Source organism: Sus scrofa, chromosome 11 (assembly GCF_054392235.1).
Source record: "Sus scrofa isolate SSC_HxYL_T2T_F1_AM1 chromosome 11, Sscrofa_HxYL_maternal_Yorkshire_Landrace_v2.0, whole genome shotgun sequence".
Lineage (NCBI taxonomy): Eukaryota > Metazoa > Chordata > Mammalia > Artiodactyla > Suidae > Sus > Sus scrofa.
Genome location: NC_139393.1, coordinates 18,948,134 through 18,969,573, shown reverse-complemented (window position 1 = coordinate 18,969,573; position 21,440 = coordinate 18,948,134). Strand labels below are relative to the sequence as shown.

At 41.1% G+C, this 21,440-nt stretch overlaps 1 protein-coding gene across 36 annotated transcripts in view; it reads right to left on the bottom strand.

Annotated features, from left to right (window-relative positions):
* CAB39L (calcium binding protein 39 like) overlaps positions 1-21,440 on the bottom strand; it is a 722,245-nt gene that overhangs the window by 610,893 nt on the left and 89,912 nt on the right. For 30 of the 36 annotated variants that reach the window (XM_084981088.1, XM_084981084.1, XM_084981099.1 and 27 more), the window contains 2 exons: positions 19,346-19,489; positions 6,494-7,943 (listed from right to left, as the gene is read on the bottom strand). The exons of 2 other annotated variants lie outside the window; for them this stretch is intronic. In XM_084981088.1, coding sequence (XP_084837214.1) covers positions 7,764-7,943; positions 19,346-19,489 — 324 coding nt within the window. In that variant the 3' untranslated portion in view covers positions 6,494-7,763. 36 annotated transcript variants of the gene reach the window in all.

Genomic DNA, 21,440 nt, shown 5'->3' with positions numbered 1-21,440 from the left:
TCTCTACTTTGGGATGGGCAACTTCCAGACTGCGGTTAGGTCCATTCAAATGGGGCTGGCATCAGATACTTCCAGGGACAACAGACCTTCGGGGTTCTTCCTCAATCTTCCCAGGAAAACAAAAAATTGGCAAGGTCCCGCTCAGGCTGTCAGCCCAACGCTGTCACCAATTTCCCAATGCCGTGTGCCAAAGTAAAAGTTGAAAGCCACACCCAGGAAAACAATGAATTTCTATGAACTCGCGTTCTACGTCATTTACCAGGTATGGGGCCAAAAACAGGCCACTTAATCCAGCTGGGTCTCAAATTCTCCAAAATTGAGGATAATGATAACTGTATTTTTTGTTTCACAGAGTTGTCTTTAAGTTCAACCCTGATACTGCTTGATGCTGAGCCCACAGTCTAAAACAGCAGCTTTCCCACTTTTTGGATACAATCTAGGTGATCCTTAGTTATTCTTTGAAAAAATTGCGGTAAAATATATGGAACATACGGCTTTCCATCTTAACCATCTTAAGCGGACAGTTCAAAGGTATGCAGTGTAGTCACTTTGCTGCGCTACCGTGAAAACCACCCCCTCCAGAACTCTCTTCACCCTGAGAAACGGAAACGTTGTATCCATTAAACAGTCATTCCCAACCTGCTCTTCCCCAGTCCCTCCAGACACCCCTGCAACCACCATTTGCCCTCCCGACGCCCTTGACTGATCCACAGACTCCGTGTGAGTGGACAGGCTCATTGTACTTAACGAAATGTCCTCAAGGTTCTAGATGACCCTTCATTTTTCTCCAGCTTATAAATTTTTTTTTTTTTTTGGTCTTTTTTCCTTTTCTAGGACCTCTTCCTGTGGCATATGGAGGTTCCCAGGCTAGGGGTCGAATAGGAGCTGTAGTCGCCGGCCTACACCACAGCTCACAGCAACACCAGATCCTTCAACCACGGAGCAAGGCCAGGGATCGAACCCGAAACCTCATGGTTCCTAGTCGGATTCGTTAACCACTGCGCCACGACAGGAACTCCATCAAGCTTATACATTTAATAGGGTCACATGGGTAAGTGAAAGGGAGCAAAGCCTAGAGAACAGGAGGGATTAAAGTGCTAATGTGTCCATCAGGGCCTCAGACTAACTGCTTACCTTGTCTGTCCTCCAGTCTCCCTGCTCCGTGAATTCTAACTCATCCTCTCTTGGCGGAGACACATGTCTGTGTGTAAGGCCAGCTTGAGGAGAGGAGAAGCTGAAGGGGAGAAGAGAGGGGGGATTCTACCACAGGCCGGGAAAAGCGGAGTGAAGACCTGAGCTGGATCAGAAAGCAGGAGAACTGGACAAGAAAACATGCGTTTCTTTTTCTTTTCTTGCACGTTTTAAAAAATCAGAGTATAGCTGATGTGCAATGTTGTGCCAATTTCTGCTGTACAGCAAAGTGACCCAGTCATACATATAGATACGCATTCTTTTTGCCATATTATCTTCCATCATATCTTCCATCATGTTCTATCCCAAGAGATCAGATATGGTTCCCTGTGCTATACAGAAATTCCCATTACTTTTTTTTTTTTTCTCCAGTTGTGAAGGCAGAAGAATCTCTATGAATTGATTGTGGCTATTAAGAAAAAGAAAGATGGCAAAAATAATCCTGTTTTCTAATTTTGATTATTGGAAAGATAGATGATGCCATGGAGATAGGGTACATGAAAGGCATTAAACATTTTAACTTCTTAAAAAAGAATATGAACTATAAACACCAAAGAAATGATAATATTGTGTACTACACAGTGACAGTGCAGTAGTTCAAAGTGCAGGCTCAAATATCAGACCCCTGGGGTTTGAATGCCAGCTCAACCTCTTCTTCTTCAAGCTGTGTGACATTGGATGAGTAACTTAGCCTTCCTATGCCTCAGTTTCATCATCAGCAAAATGGGGATAATAGTTCTTCATAGAGTTACTTTGAGGCTCAATTGAGCTAATACATAAAAGTACCTAGACGCCTACTGGTAAATGTCTAAAGTGTTGCAACCGTTGTGTTGTCAGCCGTATACATACATTCGCACAACGGTCTCATGTATGTTTTTTGTTTGCTTTGTTTTGGCTATGCCCAGGGCATGTGGAAATTCCTAGGCCAGGAATCAAACCTGCCCCACAGCAGGAACCACAGCTACAACAGTAGCTGGACAATGCTGGATCCTTAATCTACTGAGCCGCCAGGGAACTCCTCATTTTTTCAAGCTTTGCTAATGAATAAATTATTCATGTATATTACAAAACATGTTCTTCCAAAGGGCCCCTAGGATCACAGCTTTAAAGTAGCGTAGATGGATCACAGGGAAATGATTAAATTACAATTGATATTGAATTAGTTGATGGGAAAGGGACTGCGACTTTTTTGTGTCGTTCTGTGACTTTCAGCGTGTTTGTATTTGTACCCCCTCCTCCTGGGAGGAAGTGATGAGGATCTGGATGAACCTGACATGATCCTTTGCACATCCGTCAGAACTTCCTGGTACAGGGCCGCTGAGGAATGTGAAACGGAGGCATGGCTGGCTGGGCAGCGACCAATCTACCGCAGAATCTAAGCTAATATTACGTCCAACTGCACAAGCAAGTCAGGAAAACAAAAGTGGATGTATTCTATCCTGGTCCACTGATCTATATTTCTGTCTTTGTGCCAGTGCCATACGGTCTTTAAACCCATGCACCTACAGTCAACTCATCTATGACAAAGGAGGCAAGAATATACAATGGTGAAAAGACAGCCCCTTCAATAAGTGGTGCTGGGAAAACTGGATGGTCACATGGAAAAGAATAGAAATTAGAACACTGCCTAACACCATACACAAAAATAAACTCAAAATGGATTCAAGACCTAGATATAAGACCAGACACTACAAAGCTCTTAGAGGAAAACATAAGCCAAACACTCTCTGACATAAACCACAGCAACATCTTCTCAGATCTACCTCTTAGGGTATTGACAATAAAAACAAAAATAAACAAATGGGACTTAATTAAATTTAAAAGTGTCTGCACAGCCAAGGAAACCCTAAACAAAACGAAAAGACAACCCACAGAATGGGAGAAAATATCTGCAAATGAATCCACTGACAAGGGATTAATCTCCAAAATTTATAAAAACCTCCTACAGCTCCATACCAAAAAGCCAAAAAACCCCTTCAAAAAATGGGCAGAAGATCTAAACAGACAGTTCTCTAAAGACATGCAAATGGCCAAAAAACACATGAAAAGATGTTCAACATCACTCAACATTAGAGAAATGCAAGTCAAAACCACGATGAGGTACCACCTTACACCAGCCAGAACGGCCATCATCATAAAGTCTACAAACCATAAGTGCTGGAGAGGGTGTGGAGAAAAAGGAACCCTAGTACACTGTTGGTGGGAATGTAAATTGGTGCAAGCACTGTGGAAAGCAGTATGGAGATTCCTCAGAAAACTAAACAGAGAACTACCATTTGATCCAGCAATCCCACTCCTGGGCATCTATCCAGAGAAAACCATGACTCGCAAAGACACTTGTACTCTGATGTTCCTTGCAGCACTATTTGCAATAGCTAAGACATGGAAACAACCTAAATGTCCATTGACAGAGGAGTGGATCAAGAAGATGCGGTACATATACACAATGGAATATCACTCAGCCATTAAAATGAACGAAATACCAGCATTTTGAGCAACATGGCTGGACCTAGAAATTATCAAGCTAAGTGAAGTCAGTCAATGAGACACCAATATCAAATGCTATCACTTAGATGTGGAATCTGAAAAAAGGACAGAATGAACTTCTTTGCAGAACAGATACTGACTCACAGACTTTGAAAAACTTATGGTTTCCAAAGGAGACAGGTTGAGGGGTTGGGAGATGCGCTGGGGGTTTGAGATGAAAATGCTATAAAATTGGGTTGTGATGATCATTGTACAACTATAAATGTAATAAATTCATTGAGTAATATATACACATTGAGTAATATATATATATATACACTTATATATATATAAAGAGCTTCCTTAACATTTCCGTAAAAAAAAAAAAAAAGTGGATGCAGAAGAGTGGTCTAGAATTAATAGCTCAAAATGACACAGAAATTCAAGATTGAAGCCCTCATCTGATGCATAGGTCTGATTTGATCTTCCAACATCAGAAAACCACATGGAACAAAGTTACCCCCTGCAATGAAACGGCTCTGGAAATCCTTTATCTGGAATCCAGGATTCCTCTTTCTCTTGGGGGCCATGATGAATGAAATGAGGACCCGGGTGGAGCTGAAGAAGAGACCAGCTCGGGGGCGGCCCAGCCATGTAGCCCAGTTTTCAAAGATGTGAATTTGGGGATCAGACCTGGCCCTGAATCCTGGCTCTGCCGCCATCTGTTTGATAGGGAGAAATGACTCCCTCTTGCTCTCAGTAAAGTGGAGACGGATTCGATGGGGTGTCTGAAGAGGCTTCGCGCCAGCCAGCCTGATCATTCTGTTGTACTTTGCTGTAATTAAGGTAGTCACTTAACAACACTTTCTGTACATCAAAACCAAAATTACACCCCCGCTCATAGCTATCTTCTGTCTTTTCAGTCTTCTTAGGAAGACGAAGTCTAGCTTTCCCAGGTCCCTTTATGTTTCCGGCCTTAAGCAAACGACAGGCCCTCATCAAACTGGCCAAAGCCTTCCTGAAAGAACACAGGTGAAAAGGTGGTGATTGTTCATGCCATACATACGATATTCTTTTGAATAGAACATTCTTCTCTTTTAAAAGATCTAAAATCTTAAATAAAAGATATAAATTGTAATTTCCTCTAATGGACTCGAGAGATGGTGAATCTATTTTGAAACAAAACTGTCTTTTCATGTTAGAAAACATCACAGTGATTTTTGCATTTCATTTTCCGTCACTTATTACAACCCTTTTTAGGTCCTATGTAGTTTCCAGATGGCTCAGAGTGGCTGCCTGGGACCCAGACCAACCAGCATGGCTGTCAACAGAGGCTTTGGAAATCCTGCTGCCCCTTCCTGGCAAATACTGCTCCCCAGAGCCCTCCAAGGACAGGAACCCACAGGGGCTGGCTGTCAGGACGGTTGCTCAAGTGCCGCGTGCCTCTGGGCCTTTTCTCCCGGGGTAATAATCCCGACATTCGGGCAGGCACCTGACTTTAGCCAGAGCCTCCATCTGAGAACATTATTTCACTCCCTCCTGGCTTCATTCTAAGACCTGCACCCCGAGAGCCTCCAGGCAGCAGTGGGGAGGGCACAACGTGATTCCTGACCCAGGGCCTCCCCTCGTTCACAGCCCAGAGGATGAAGAAGGAATAAGAGGAGGAGTTTGGCCTCTGGCCACCGTGGCTTCGTACCTCAGGTCTAGTCCCCATCATCTGGGATAAACTGTCTTGAGCCTCCATCTCCTCAAATACAAAATGGGAATGCTGGCTATGGCTCAGCATCGAGAGCATGATGTGATAGCCACTGCCTGGCAGGTGGCCCTTGGTCAACGGCAGTGAACCTCCCCTGGAGGATGGAACAGCAGAGGGCAGGGGAGCCTTTGGGCACCTGGGGTGCCCTCTGTCAAGGGCTTTCCCTGTTCGGAGTGGTGACAAGAACACAGAGGCGGGGCATGCAGAGGAATGAACCTGAGCAAGGAGTATGTGGCAACTTTTCAGTTAGGCAGTCTTTATTTAAATGTGTGCTTTTGAAATAGCTTATTAAATATGACCTTTACAAAACTCGACTCTCACGATATTTACAGCAACGTTTATGCGAACATATCTTAACTCTGAGCTTCCTGCTCCCTCTTTCACGGTAGTAATTTGCAAATGTGTATCACAACAAAACCCCAGCTACTTCATGTATTGCCTCTTAGATTCGTTTTGTTTGTCAGGTACTAAACTAGGACAAAGGATTGTTACGAAAGAGCTAACTCAAGCTCAGAGGAAATAAAATGTTTTATCAAAAAAGACTTCTAACAAGGCTTTGCTTTCCAACTGAACACATATGTTCCATGATGTGTGGAACTTAATGTGTTTTCATTAAGCAATGAAATCAATTTCCATTGGTCATTATTGCACCCTCTTCTCTCTCTTTTTTAAAAAATATATTCATACTCATCTCTTTTAAACAAATAAGCAAAACCAGAAAAGTAAAATTCTAAGAGACTCTGGACTGTCAGGGAATGTTATAAAAATAATCTGACCTCAGTGACTGAAGAATGAAGGTCATCAGATGGGCTGGCACTGGCCAGAGCCTGTCCCGCAGGCCCACAGCATCTGCCTCTGGATTCCACGCTGGGCACGGAAGAACACAGCCACGAAGGGTGAAAGCGCACCAGGGGATTCTTCAGATGCTAAATCTACAAGGGCACGGATCCTGGCGAGGAAGCTTTCCCTTCCTGGGTGGAGATACACCTGGTTGAAGAACATAGCACCCGATACTGTAGAAAGCGAAGGTTTCTACGGAAGGCAATAACTCAGGATTTGGAAACAGAATTATGAAAAAAATACAGATTAACAATTGTACCTTTAATGTTTTGTAAATACAGCTTTAAAATTCCGTTTTACACACTTGATGTCTGAAAACAAACCATGGCCTTTATTAAAAAACACAAATTGATTCCTTCATCATCCTAGTAGACAAGAGAGTATTTGAGACCAACATTTTTTATAGGTTTTCTACCTTTCACTGAAGAATTTGATGTGACATTAGAGCAACAGCTTATTAAAAAATAAACTGAAAAAATTTTAAAATCATTTGAGGATTTTTTGCATGCATTTAATTTGTGCTTCCAGTGACAGTGTTCCCTTACTTATAAAAGTGATCTAAAGACCTGTGCAGCCCCTGCACCTGTGGTTTTGCACACACTAGGTATTTCAAGGCAATGATTCCTACTCTAAAATACACTTTTCACCACAAAACTTTTCCCCCAGAAGTATGAATGAAATATTCCAAACATTTACGAACCCCACAGAAGTATGTGTGAAGTAGAAGCGGCTATAACCAGAGCTGCGGTTCTTAACCATCTGCTGCAAGTTTTCAAGGGAACAGGTCATACCCAGTGGGTCCTCTGTGCCTGGGCTAACCTGGTTGGAGTGGGGGTGTGCATGAGTCTGGATGCTGAGAAGATCCTTTGGGTTGGAATGTGGGGCAGGAAGGAGGGCTGAGCTGGGAGGTGGGCATCGACCCCTTCGAAGCTAGGAATGAATGATGACGGCTGAAAAATACGGGCAGGGAACGGAGTGTGTAATACTCCAAACATGGACCTTATTTTCTCAGTGCCTTAAGACATGTGTTTGTCTACGTGCGGATGGGCAAACAGTTCTGCGCCTCTGGTCCCTGTGCCCGGATCTCCTCTGCCAAGGGAATCCCCTTGGAGGACTCAGTGACACCCATCCTGGAGGCTTCTACTACCTGGTGGCTCATGGTGACTGAAGGCTCAAGTGTGTAAGTCCACACCTTTGCTGCCTTTCATCAAGAAAGGGTTAAAAATTTCTTTTTTTAAAAAAGGGTTAAGATTTCTTTTATCCATGTCTAATACAATGGCTCTGATTTCACATCAAATAATCACAGGCTTGATTAAGATGAGTGTTTTAGTCTAAGTTAATTTTTTTTCATTCAAATGTTTATGTTCCATCTACCCTGAACGATGCATTGAAGGAGAAAACAGGCCCCTCCAAAGCCTTCCCCTGAATGACTACTGTTTGAAACGATGCTTTTTGTACAAAGTGAACAAATGAGACAGTCACTGTGGCGGGAAACCAGGTTCAAGAGGCTTCAAGGGGTTGTTTTCTTCAAGTCGCGAATCTGTTTAATCAAGTAGTTCTTCTCATCGGTAAACTGCTCATCGTCCGTCCTTTCTTTTTGGAAGGTGCTCAGAAACTCAATGAGTTTGGGTTGGTTTTTGAGTAGAATCTCCACAATAGGCTGCGTTTTGTGAGGACTGGCCACAAACACCTGAAACACGAGAAACAAAGACCTAGGCCGAGGAATGCACACCAGCGAAAATACAGACCCCACCTGGGTTTCATCTGTTACTGTGTTAGTAAAACACAGAGAGCCCAGAGTATACTCCCGTCCTGAGGAAAATCAGTAATTCCCCATTCATATCCATTTTCTGTAGTACAGAAATATATTAAATATATTTAAATTATATTGTAATCATATATTTAAAATACCATTATAACCAAAGACATGATTATATAATTAAACTTATATAATGAACTAGATAACCTATAATGTATAATACATATAATATAAATATTAAGTATACATAATATACTTAATATAGTTAATATATTCATCTGACTCAAAATTCAAAAGGGACAAATGCAAAATTTCCCCTCTCACCTCCTCTCCCTGGAGGTCACCAATGTCACTATTTCTTACGTACGTGGAGCTTTAAACTCTCTAAGTGCCTAGGCCCCGTCTCCCAGAGATTCTACAGCAGATCTGGGGTGGGGGTATGGCTCTCTGTGTTTTTTAAAGGATCTACAAAGATTCTTAGTCTAGTTGAATAGCTGAAACCCCATGATCCTGGGCTAAAAACTCAGCTGTTCTAAAAAGACAATACCAACTATAATAAGAGTATACAATAACTCAAAACTATAATACCTCCTGATGCAATATTCTGCAACAGACATACTTCCTAGTTAGATGCGACATATATGATGACATGGCCAGAACACCCAGAAAAGTGTTAACCTCTATACAGCTCTCTGGTTTCCCCTTCTGGGCCCCTCACTCCTCAGAAGGGCTGAGTGCATCACCACCAGCCCCTCCGCCCACTGCCTCCCCATCCTGAAGCTTCAATAAAAGTGCTCAGCTCTACTCTCAGCATACTATGGCCAGTGACTGCATGGGGTCATGGGGACAGTGGGAGCTACGAGGTCGAACCCTCAAGGTTCCTCCAACATAGCAAGTATGAGGAAGGGGAAACTGCACAAGGATGTTGAGGACCTGTGAGAGGGAAATGAAAGCTATGGAGGTTCAAAGGAGGTGGAGATAACATTAAGTTTCTGGGTTTGGAACAGGAAGGGCTCATGGTGTAGGTGACATGAGAGTTAGTCCAAGAATCAGATTTTCTCTTTCTTTTGAATCAGTTTGGTAGCGATTGTCCATTTCATCTAGGTTATCTAATTTACTGATGGACAATGATTCTCTTATAATCTTTTTTTTTAAACATTTTCTATAAGAGGGTTGAACTGGTAACCCAAAACTCTCAACAAAAGCCCAGGACCACATGATTTCCCTGGTAAATTCTACAAACTTTTAAAGAAAAATTAACACCAATGCATTTCAAATTCTTCCAAGAAAGAAAAGAGGGAGTTCCCATCATGGCGCAGTGGTTAACGAATCCGACTAGGAACCATGAGGTTGCGGGTTCGGTCCCTGCCCTTGCTCAGTGGGTTTAGGATCCGGCGTTGCCGTGAGCTGTGGTGTAGGTTGCAGACGCGGCTCGGATCCTGCGTTGCTGTGGCTCTGGCGTAGGCCGGTGGCTACAGCTCCGATTCAACCCCTAGCCTGGGAACCTCCATATGCCGCGGGAGCGGCCCAAGAAATAGCAACAACAACAACAACAAAAGACCAAAAGACAAAAAAAAAAAAAAAAAAAAAGAAAGAAAAGAGAAGGGAACACTTCCTAATTCATTCTATGAGGTCAGCATTACCCTGAGAGCAAGGCCAGACAAAGCTACTACAAGAAAACGACAGACCAGTATCCTTTATGAATAAAGACACAAAAATCCTCAACAAAATACAAGCAAACAAAGTCCCAAATAATATTAAAAAGATTACATGCCATGACCACATGGGATTTATTCCAGAAATACAAACATGGCACACTGTAATAAGATCAATCAATGTCATACACCACATGTACTGGGCTGAGCTGCAACCTCTCAAAAGATGCATGTTTAAGTCCTAACCCTTGGTACCTAGGAATATGACCTTATTTGGAAATACAAATGTAATCAAATTAAGATGAGGTCATATTGGGTCAGCTTGGGACTGAATCCAATTACCAGTATCCTTAGAGGAAGAGGGAATTTGGACACAAAAACACACAGAGATATGCAGAGGAAAATGCTGTGTGATGATGGAGACAGTGATTGAAGCTATGCATCTATAAGGCAAGGGAGGCCAAGGATTGCTGGCAACCACCAGCAGCTACGAGAGAGGCATAGGTTTTCCCTGAAAGCTCCAAAAGGAACCAATCCTAATGACACCACAATCTTGGACTTCTGGTTAGCAGAATGCTGGGACAATGACTTTCTGTTTTAGGACACCTAATCTATGGTGCTCTGTTACAGCAGCTCTAGGAAACTTACTAGTACATGGAAAGAAAACTATACGATCATTTTAACTGATGCAGAAAAAGTATGTGACCAACTCTAATACTTTTTTATAATTAAAAAAACACCATTCACATGAGACAACTGGATATCCACATACAAAAAATGAAGTCGGACCGTTACCTCACAATGCAAACAAAAATTAACTCAAAATCTATCAAAGACCTGAATATAAGAGTTAATGAAACTTTCAGAGGAAAATATAGGGTTACATCTTCATAACATTGGATTTGGCAATGGTTTCTTAGTTACAACATCAAAAGCATAAGCAACAAAAGAAAAAAACAGACGAACTGAACTTCATCAAAATTTAAAACCTTTGCTTAATCAAAGGACACCATCAAGAGAGTGAAAAGACAACATGCAGAATGTAAGAAAATACTTGCAAATTATATATGCAACCAGAGTCTGGTATCCGAAATATATAAAGAATTCTTACAAAGCAACAAGGAAAAGACAAACAACCCTTTTTCTTTCCTTTTGGCCATGCCCACAGCATGCAGAAGTTCCTGGGCCAGGGATCGAACCTGCACTGCAGCAGTGATCTGAGCTACGGCAGTGAAAATGCCAGGTCCTTAACCTAATAACCACAAGGGAACTCCAAACAACCCTTTTTGAAAAGGGGCAAAGGGCTTGAATGGACATTTCTCCAAAGAGGATATACAAATGGCCAATAAGCATGTGAAAAAAATGTTCAACATTATTAGGTTATTAGGGAAACAAATCAAAACCACAGTGAGACAGGCCAGCTGCAATAAAAAAAAACCTAACAATAATGACTGAGGAATGGAGAAATTTGAACCCTGTACATTGCTGGTTGGAATGTAAAATGGAGCAGCCTCTACAGAAAACAGTATGGAAGTAACTCAGTAAGTTACACATTGAATTACCATAAGACTGAGCAATTCTGTTTTTAGGTATATACCAAAAAGAATGGAAAACATCTGTTCAAACAAAAACTTGTACATGAAACTCATAGCAGCAATATTCACAAGAGCCAAAAGTCCATCAACTGACAAATGGATAGGCAAATTGTGATAAATCCGTACAATGGTACATTATCCAGCCATAAAAAGGAATGAATACTACTGATCATGGTACAACATGGGTGAACCTTAAAAACGTGATGCTAACAGAAGAAACAAGACATGAAGTTCTCTTGTGGCACAGTGGGTTAAGGATCCATCATTGTCACCACAGCAGCTCAGGTCACTGCTTTGGCACGGGTTCAATCCCTGGCCCAGGAATTTCTGCAGGCCGCAGGTGTGGCCAAAAAAGAAAAAAGAAGAAGAAACTAGACACAAAAGGGCACATATTGTGTCATTCTATTTCTATGAAATATCCAGAATAGGAGAATCCATAAAGACTGAAAGCAGATTTGTGGGTGCCAGAGGTTGTGGGTAAGGGAAATTGTGTAGCAGTTGCTGAGTGGGGGCAGAGGTTCCTTTTGCCATGATGAAAATGTTCTGGAACTAGATGGCGATAGGTGTGTAACACTGTAAATACCAAGTGCCACTGAACTGCATACTTTAAAATGGTTAATGGTGAATTGTATATGAATTTTATTACCATAAACTAAAATTGTTACTATTTTTAAAAAGTACCCCAGGCTCATTTACACTGTTACACACAATGTCTGATGTTTACAGAACACCTGCTATGTTAGGGAATCACAGACTGGAGCCAAATCTGGGACTCCTCTGGTTTACCGTTTATTCACCAGTGAGCTGCTAAAAAGTTTTAGCTAGAAACTGGCATTTGTGAAAACTACAGCAATAACTCATAACAGTCTTTCTAAAAAAATCATTTTATTTTTTTAAATTTTTTTGTCTTTTTTGCCATTTCTTGAGCTGCTCCCACAGCATATGGAGGTTCCCAGGCTAGAGGTCGAATTGGAGCTGTAGCCGCCAGCCTACACCACAGCCACAGCAACACAGGATCCGAGCCACGTCTGCAACCTACACCACAGCTCACTGCAATGCTGGATTCTTAACCCACTGAGCAAGGCCAGGGATTGAACCCTCAACCTCATGGTTCCTAGTTGGATTCGTTAACCACTGAGCCATGACGGGAACTCCTAAAAAAATTTTTTTAAAGATTAAATATATGGAATAAACTAAGCGTCTCTGTTTTGATCCAAAAAAAGTGTAAAATGTAGTGCAATTTGCAGACAAGGCATCACTGGATTAACTCCACTGAATCCATAAAATGTACAATAGACCTTAAAAAATGTTAAATTTGTTTCAAGTTTAAAATTTTTCCTTATTTTTATTTTTTATGGCTTTTATTTTTATTTATTTATTTATTTATTGTTTCTTTTGTCTTTCTTAGGGCTGCACCTATGGCATATGCAGGTTCCCAGGCTAGGGGTGGAATCGGAACACAACTGCCGGCCTACACCAGAGCCACAGCAGCTCGGGATCTGAGCCGCGTCTGTGACCTACACCACAGCTCATGGCAACGCCAGATCCTTAACCCACTGAGCAAGGCCAGGGATCAAACCCACATCCTCATGGATGCTAGTTCGTTAGTGGGTTCGTTAACCATTGAGCCATGACGAGAACTCCAAAAATATTTTTAAAAGTAGGTAATAATATTGTAAATATTCAGCGCCAGGATTATCAGTAATATCAGTAATTATCAGCCATGAGTAATACATTTCTGTACTTATTTGTTGAGGTTGTTAAATTCAGTCACAAATATGCATTGTGAATCCACAAACTTAGAGTTGACTGGGTTTTTTTTGTTTTGTTTTGTTTTTGTTTTTGTTTTTTGTTTTTTGTTTTTTGTTTTTTTTTTGTCTTTTTGCTATTTCTTTGGGCCGCTCCCGCGGCATATGGAGGTTCCCAGGCTAGGGGTCGAATCGGAGCTGTAGCCACCGGCCTACGCCAGAGCCACAGCAACGCAGGATCCGAGCCGCGTCTGCGACCTACACCACAGCTCAGGGCAACGCCGGATCGTTAACCCACTGAGCAAGGCCAGGGACCAAACCTGCAACCTCATGGTTCCTAGTCGGATTCGTTAACCACTGCGCCACGACGGGAACTCCAAGAGTTGACTGTTTTATGAATTTTTAAAGAAAGTATTTTAAAAAGCAGAAAAAAGCAAGGCCTTCATTACATTTTTTCACTTTTTCTTCTCCACCTCTTAGTTAAATAAGCAAAAATGAGTTCAAATGAGGACATGACGAAGTTGAGCATTCTACACTACCTAAAACTAGCTGATAAAACTACACTGACATAAACACTTTTTCACGGTATTGTTAAAATTTTTTGAAAAATTATAATTACATCAGCGCATAGCCGATTTCTAAATTCCCTTGGTATCAACTGCTTTCTTCATCAGTAGACTTAGATTAGGTGCCTTGTGACTAGAACAGCTGACCTGCTAAAAAGGGGTCCTTGAGGAAGTGCGTAGTTCATGGAGTTAGGCTTTCACCAAATTAATCAGTGATTCTGCATTCTTTTCACTAAGACCACATGGATGGTATCCTCGACCAGGATGTTTCTGTTCTGTGCACTTTTTTAGGTGACCTGTCAAGCTGGCTTTGGATTTGGGAGTACGTGAGGATGGAGCTTCTTGTTTTCATGGAAATATCTATTGGGGCCAACCTGTGAGGATCTGAGGGACACAGTAGTACACTCAGGACCCTTTCTGGCACTGGCCATGCTCAAGTTCCAGCAGTTTTGAAAGGTGAGAGGAACAGCACTGAGCACCCGCGTTCTCTACATGGTTTGGTGGCAAGTGGCAACATGATCCTTTGCTATGAAGGAGGTTAGCGGGGAAGGGAGAGGGAGATCAGCTCACAGCTGATTCCTAAATTCACACAGGGCATATCTCTGGAAGAGGCAGAATCACAGAGACAAACCTAGTATTCTCCTGAACCCAGTATTTTGGATTTAGACTTCCAATTTTAATTTAATTTTTTTTAATTTTTATTTTATTTTATTTTTTAACGGCCGCACCCACGGCATATGGAGGCTCCCAGGCTAGGGGTCAAATCAGAGCTGTAGCCACCAGCCTACACCACAGCCACAGCAATATGGGATCAGAGCCACAGCTGCAACCTACACCACAGCTCACAGCAACTCCAGATCCTTAACCCACTGAGCGAGGCCAGGGATTGAACTCACAACCTCATGGTTCCCAGTTGAATTCATTTCTGATGTGCCACCATGGGAACTCCCTAAATTTAATATTTTTAAATTGAGGAAACAGATCCAGATGGATTTGCCCAAAGTCACTGGTGGCAACCGAGTGACAGTGAAGACCCGGGGTTCTCGACTTCTATCCAGTCTTTTCCCATCACATCATCCCATTCGTCAGTGGCAAAGAAAATGAAATGGCATCTAATTCAAGCCGTTGAACTTATCAAGCAAGCTAATGAAAACTGGCCGCTCATAATCTGGCAAAGGCATTTTTTGTAACATGTTCCACATTTTCTGTACCTTACAGAAGGTGCTTAATAAAGAACTGTGGAAAAACTCTACTTTTCTAAATAACTTTTACTGTTACTTTTTCTAAATAACAAAATACTATTTTTGGCAAGTTAACAATTCAGTTTTTACTTTAGTGGAAGTTAGGGAGCAGGGTAAGCCCAGTTTATACACATACAAGTAAACAAGTGGTTAACTATTTTTAAATGAACCTACTCTGTCCAATAATGAGATGATTCAATTATGATACAGAAGATGGAAGGGGGTGTTTCTATTTTGCCACCCACTGAATACTTCTATAACACAGCATTTTGGAAGAAAATTATATGAAGCTTGTTCTCATCTAGGATGAAATATTAAAATTCTGTGGGAACTGGAATGACAAGACATATTATATAGACGTCTATAATTTTTTCCACGGGAAAGGATGGGTCTTGAGAGGGGTCTATCATGTTATAGTGTGCAGGCATTTTCCTGTCCTACAAGAGCCTATTTTGATTTTATCCAATTTGTAACTATTCTTTTTTTTTCCCCCATGCCTGTGGGATGAGGAAGTTCCCCGGCCAGGGATGGAACCCGCACTGCAGCTGTGGCACTGACGGATACCTAACCCACTGAGACACCAGGGTATTTCCTGTGTTTATTCTTTTTTTTTTTTTCTGTCTTTTTGCCTTTTCTAGGGCCGCTCCAGCGGCACATGGAGGTTCCCAGGCTAGGGGTCGAATCAGAGGTGTAGCCACCAGCCTTTGCCAGAGCCACAGCAACGCAGGATCCGAGCTGCATCTGCAATCTACACCACAGCTCACAGCAACGTCGGATCCTTAACCCACTGAGCGAGGCCAGGGACTGAACCCACAACCTCATGGTTCCTAGTCAGATTCATTAACCACTGCGCCAAGAAGGGAACTCCTTCCTGTGTTTATTCTTTATGAAATAATTCTAACACAGAGAAGAACACGGCAATGACATATCAGATTTCAAGTTCCCACAACCAGCTCTATCATTTTTGCCATATTTGCCTTCAGAATTTTAATAAAATAAAGTATTACAGATATAATTGAAGGCTATTAGGCACTTCATGATACCATCTCTTCCGTACCCTTCCTGAGTGATTGCTATTCTGAATTTGGTAATTATCACTCTTATTCAAGTAAGTGCCTATGTATGAAGCCATACATAGTGTTGTTTTGTTTTGTTTTGTTTTTTTGTCTTTTTGTCTTTTTAGGGCCTCAACTGTGGCATGTGGAGGTTTCCAGGCTAGGGGTCAAATTGGAGCTACAGCTGCCAGCCTATACCACAGCAATGCTGGATTCAAGCCGTGTCTGCAACCTACACCACAGCTCACGGCAACGCCAGATCCTTAACCCACTGAGTGTGACCAGGGATCGACCCCGAATCCTCATGGATACTAGTTGGGTTCATTAACCACTGAGCCAGGATGGGAACTCCTGTTTTGCATGTTTTTAAACTTTAAGTAAACAACATTCTTTTAACATTTGCTTATCCCACTCAACGTTTCTCAGATTTATTTACACTGATCCACATAAGTCTTCATTTTAACCCATTACTAATGCTATTGTACGAACATACCACGATTTTCCCCCCAGTCGCCTGCAGATACCCATTTGTTGTTTGTTTGTTTTTCATTTTACAACACTCTAAACAATGTTGCAATAAACATTTTGGTACACAATTCATTATGTGTGTGAGAAAGGTTTCCCCTAAGAAATTGTCAAGAAATGAGATTTCAGGACTGAAGAGTATGGATGCTTTCAGTCCTTTATTTTGCTGAATTGCTCTCCCAAGTACTTGTACCAATTTACAGCACTCCTGTTGTCCTCCACCCTTACCAAAATTTGATATTGTCAGACTTAAACACTTTTGTCCATACGAAAAATGTAAAGCAATATCTCACTGATTTTTTTTTTTTAATGTCTATACCCATGGCATATGGAAGTTCCTAGGCCAGGGACTGGATCCAAGCTGCAGCTGTGACCTACAATGCAGCTGCAGCAACACCAGTCCTTTAAGTCACTGCGCCGGGCCAGGGATGAAAGTGGCACCTCCGCAGCGACCCTAGCCACTGCAGTCAGATGCTCACCTCACTGGGCTACAGAGGGAATGCCTCGCGGATATTTTGATGCCATTTCCAGGATTACTAAGACAAGTATCTTCACCCACTTTTTGGCCAGTCAGGTTTCCTCATGTATAAATTGCCAACTTGTATTCTTTGCCTATTTTTCTATTGAATGCTTTGTCTTTTTTTTTTTTCTTTTTGCCTTTTCTAGGGCCGCTCCCGTGGCATATGGAGGTTCCCAGGCTAGGGGTTGAATTGGAGCTGCAGCCAACAGCCTACACCAGAGCCATGGCAACGTGGGATCTGAGCCACGTCTGCAAGCTACACCACAGCTCACGGCAACGCCGGATCCTTAACTCACTGAGCAAGGCCAGGGATCGAACCTACAACCTCATGGTTCCTAGTCAGATTCGTTAACCACTGAGCCACGACGGGAACTCCTGAATTCTTTGTCTTTTTCTAAATCATTTATCGGTCATGTGTGTCACATTTTGTCCTGTTTTTTTTCACTTTGTTGATGATGTCTTTTTGAACAGAAGTTTTAAGTTTTAATGTAGTCAAACATTAATATTTTCTATTATGTTTTATGATTTTTAAATGCTTTTTAAAAATTCCTCCTTCCTCAACATCATAAAAGTCTCCTATTTTCTCTTCTAAAAATTAAAAAAGTTTACTTTTCAAGTGTAGATCTTTACCTGGAATTTATTTCCGAATACAGTGGAGGGTAGAATATTCTATATGAATAATTCATTATCCTAGAACCATTTATTAACAGTAACCTTTTCTTTACTGATTTATAATCCTTCCACTACCAAATATCAGATTTCGTATTTGCATAGACTGACTTCTGGGTCTTTTACTCTGTTTTGTTGTTCCATTTATCTATCGCTGTGCCAACGATAGTGTCTCCATTTACTATAAATCCAATAATAAGTCTTAAAATATGACACGGTAGATTTCCCTACCTTGTTTTCCTTGGAAATTGTCACAGAAAAACCTCGGGCCATTGTTCTATCATACAAATTTAGAATGAGCTTGTCAAGTTCTAGGAAAAGTCCTGTTGGGATTTTGAATGTAATTAAATGGAATTTATAAATTTATAAATTAATTTGAGATTTGAATTGCTCTAGTGGCTTTTTGGACAATAAAGATCTGATGGCTGAAAGATATTTACCTCTCAAAGCAGCAATTAATTACATATCTTATAAACTGTTGCGTCTCCCATTTATAGACTTACAAATTCAATCACTGAATATATATCATAAAGACAAAAAAATTTACAAGGCCTGCAACTCTCTGTTCTCTTAATTCTACTCTAGATATCTATCCCAAGAAAATTACCCTAAATATGGGGATAAAAATAGCTAGATACATAAAATGCTCATTGTAGCTAAAAACTGGAAATAACCTAAATATTAACAACATGGAAATATTTGAGTAAACTAAATATATCCAATGAAAAACTATGATGCCAATAAAAGTATTGGCTCTTTTTAAAAACAACATATATATCAAAAACGAATTAGTGTTCACTTATGGTATAGCATTAAGTGAGAAAAATTAGGGTATCAATTTTGTGTATACTGTGAATATAGCTGCAGAAAAAACCCTTCAAATATGTGCACAGGAAAATAAAATTTACTAAAGTCTTTACCCTAGTTAGGTCAGAGGTATGGGATTATAGATAAGGTTTCTCCCACCTACCCAACTTTTATTTTTTATTTTATTTTATTTTTTGTTTTTTAGGGCCGACCCACAGCACATGGAGGTTCCCAGGCTAGGGGTCCAATGGGAGCTACAGTTGCCGGCCTACGCCAGAGCCATAGCAAAGTGGGATATGAGCCGTGTCTGTGACCTACACCACAGCTCATGGCAACGCCGGATCCTTAACCCACAGAGTGAGGCCAGGGATCAAACCTGCATCCTCATGGATCCTAGTCGGGTTCATTAACCACTGAGCCATGACAGAAATTCCCACACCTACCCAACTTTTAAACAAATCTATTGTTTAAAGTTTCCAAGAAGTGATTTTATTACTCTTATACTGAAGAAAAAACATTAAAAGAAAAAGCAAATGCTATATGAAATAGTTTTCTTTAAAAATGCATTAAAATAGTTCTAAGCAAGTAATTAAAATGACTAGTATTCAGTATTTCTTTAGGTTTCATTTAAGGCAGAAGCAAAGCATTCAAATCCTGACACTCCAGGCTTGGGCTTCAACTCAATCACTGATTATTTCAGTAACTTTTGGGAAACAGAATCCACCTATTTTCTCAGTGAAAAAAATGAAAATATTTAGAGATATGGAGTGGTCAGCAAATCTTTTAGAAATAAATGGGAATTCATTAAGATAACTCTAAAATTTAAGTCACACAAAACAGAAAGACTGCCTATTTAATTTCTCTCCAGTATAAAGAAGGGTACCAAGTAGGGAGTTTGCCATTTGAAACTGGAAAACAAATGCCCACATTATTTCTGCAGCTTGCACTTTACCTTAAAGACATGAAAGGCTTCAAACTGGATGTTGGGACTCTTATCCCGGAGGAGGTTCATCATCAGTTTGAGGTTCTCCGGCTTGCTGATGTACTTTGTCATGATGGCAAAGTTGTGCCGGTCCAGGATCAGTTCACCAAGCAGCTACAAAAAACAAAAACAACAACCAAAAGAAACACCACCGAAGTAGGGTCTGTCTGAGAGTCATCTTATTCAAAATATACCTCACTTCTTATTGGAACACAAAATATAAATGAATTATGGATGCTGACATGGAAAAAAAAAAAACCCTCAGAGTCTTTAAGTGCATCTTAAAGCACAAGCATGGAAACTGTAGTTACTTTTAAACTTTACTTAAAGTTTTGCTAAAGTCAATGCTTAATGCATTTATTTTTTGGGGGGATTTTTTTTTTTTTTGTCTTTTTAGGGCCGCACCTGTGGCATATGGAGGTTCCCAGGGTAGGGGTCGAATCAGAGCTGTAGCTGCTGGCCTACACCACAGCCACAGCAATGCTGGATCTGACCATTCAGTTATGAGATGAATAAATTCTGGAGTTCCCATCGTGGTGCATCAGAAATAAATCTGACTAGGAACCAGAAGGTTGCAGGTTCCATCCCTGGCCTCACTTAGTGGGTTAAGAATCGGGTGTTGCCGTGAGCTGTGGTGTAGGTCACAGATGCGGTTCAGATCCAGCATTGCTGTGGCTGTGGTGTAAGCCAGCAGCTGCAGGTCTGATTAGACCCCTATTCTGGGAACCTCCATATGTGCAGGTGCGGCCCCAAAAAGCAAAACAAAAAAAACCCCCCAAAAAACAAACAACAACAACAAAAAAAACACCACAGCTTTGTGTTTAATGAAATTGACCACAGCCCTCCCTAAACCCAAAATTCCACCAAGCTTCTTTTTGCATGATAATCTTTCTTGTTAGTAATTAAATCTTTCTTTCCAGGCTTCTGAAGAAGAAATAAACTCCTAATCTGTGTCACATGAGGAAAGGAATTTCTCTGTTAATTATTTTTTATTGATGCCAGGAATCTAAGCACCCCAAGGTAATTCAGAAAAATTTAGAATATGATTAAGAAAAGGTAGCAACTATTTTGGAATCAGAAAATAGCCTAGTTTTCAGACAGTTTATTATTCACAGAATAGTATAAGTAAACAGTTATAATAACCTACCCTCTCTTGTTTTCTAAAATTATGAGATATTTATGGGAAAATTATAATAGAATCCAGAGCTATAAGCATAGTTACATCAAAATAAAACATACTGCTACCACAGATCCAATTCTCCAAAGAGCAAAAAAAATTTTTTTTTTAGGGCCGCACCAATGGCATATGGAGCTTCCCAGGCTAGGGGTTGGGGTTGAATCTGAGCTACAGCTGCTGGCCTACGCCACAACCACAGCCACAGCCACACAGGATTCAAGCTGCGTCTGCAACCTACACCACAGCTCATGGCAACGCTGAATCCTTAATCCACTGTGTGAAGCCAGGGATTGAACCCGACACCTCATGGTTCCTAGTTGGATTCGTTTCCTATGCACCACAACAGGAACTCTGAAGAGCAAACAATACTTAAGGAACTCTTTCCTTGAACAGTGTGATACAAAACCATCTCAGCAATGTCTCTGCCTATAATGTAGCATTCAAAAAAGCCAACTCTTCAGTAAGGATTTTAACCACATTTGTATTCTTGATATACTTTATCTGCCTTTTACTAGTGTTTTCACTGTCTAACTAGGGCTCAGTTTTTATCATACTGCAAATCAAATATTTGTGAGAGAGTGAGCTGTAAAGGATTTTAGGGAGAAACAGCAGCCCATGTAGTATGTGTGGGTAGATTAATAAAGAACCAAGAGGCCTTCTGAGTGGGCTGGATCATCTGTAAGTAGGTGGGAAACAATCAGTTTGAAAAGGGAGAGTTTAAAGGGGACTTTTTTTTTTTTGCCTTTTGGAGCCGCATTCTTGGCACATGGAAGTTCCCAGGCTAGGGGTAGAATTGTAGCTACAGCTGCCAGCCTACACCACAGCCACAGCAACGCCAGATCTGAGCCATGTCTGCGACCCACACCACAGCTCACGGCAACGCTGGAT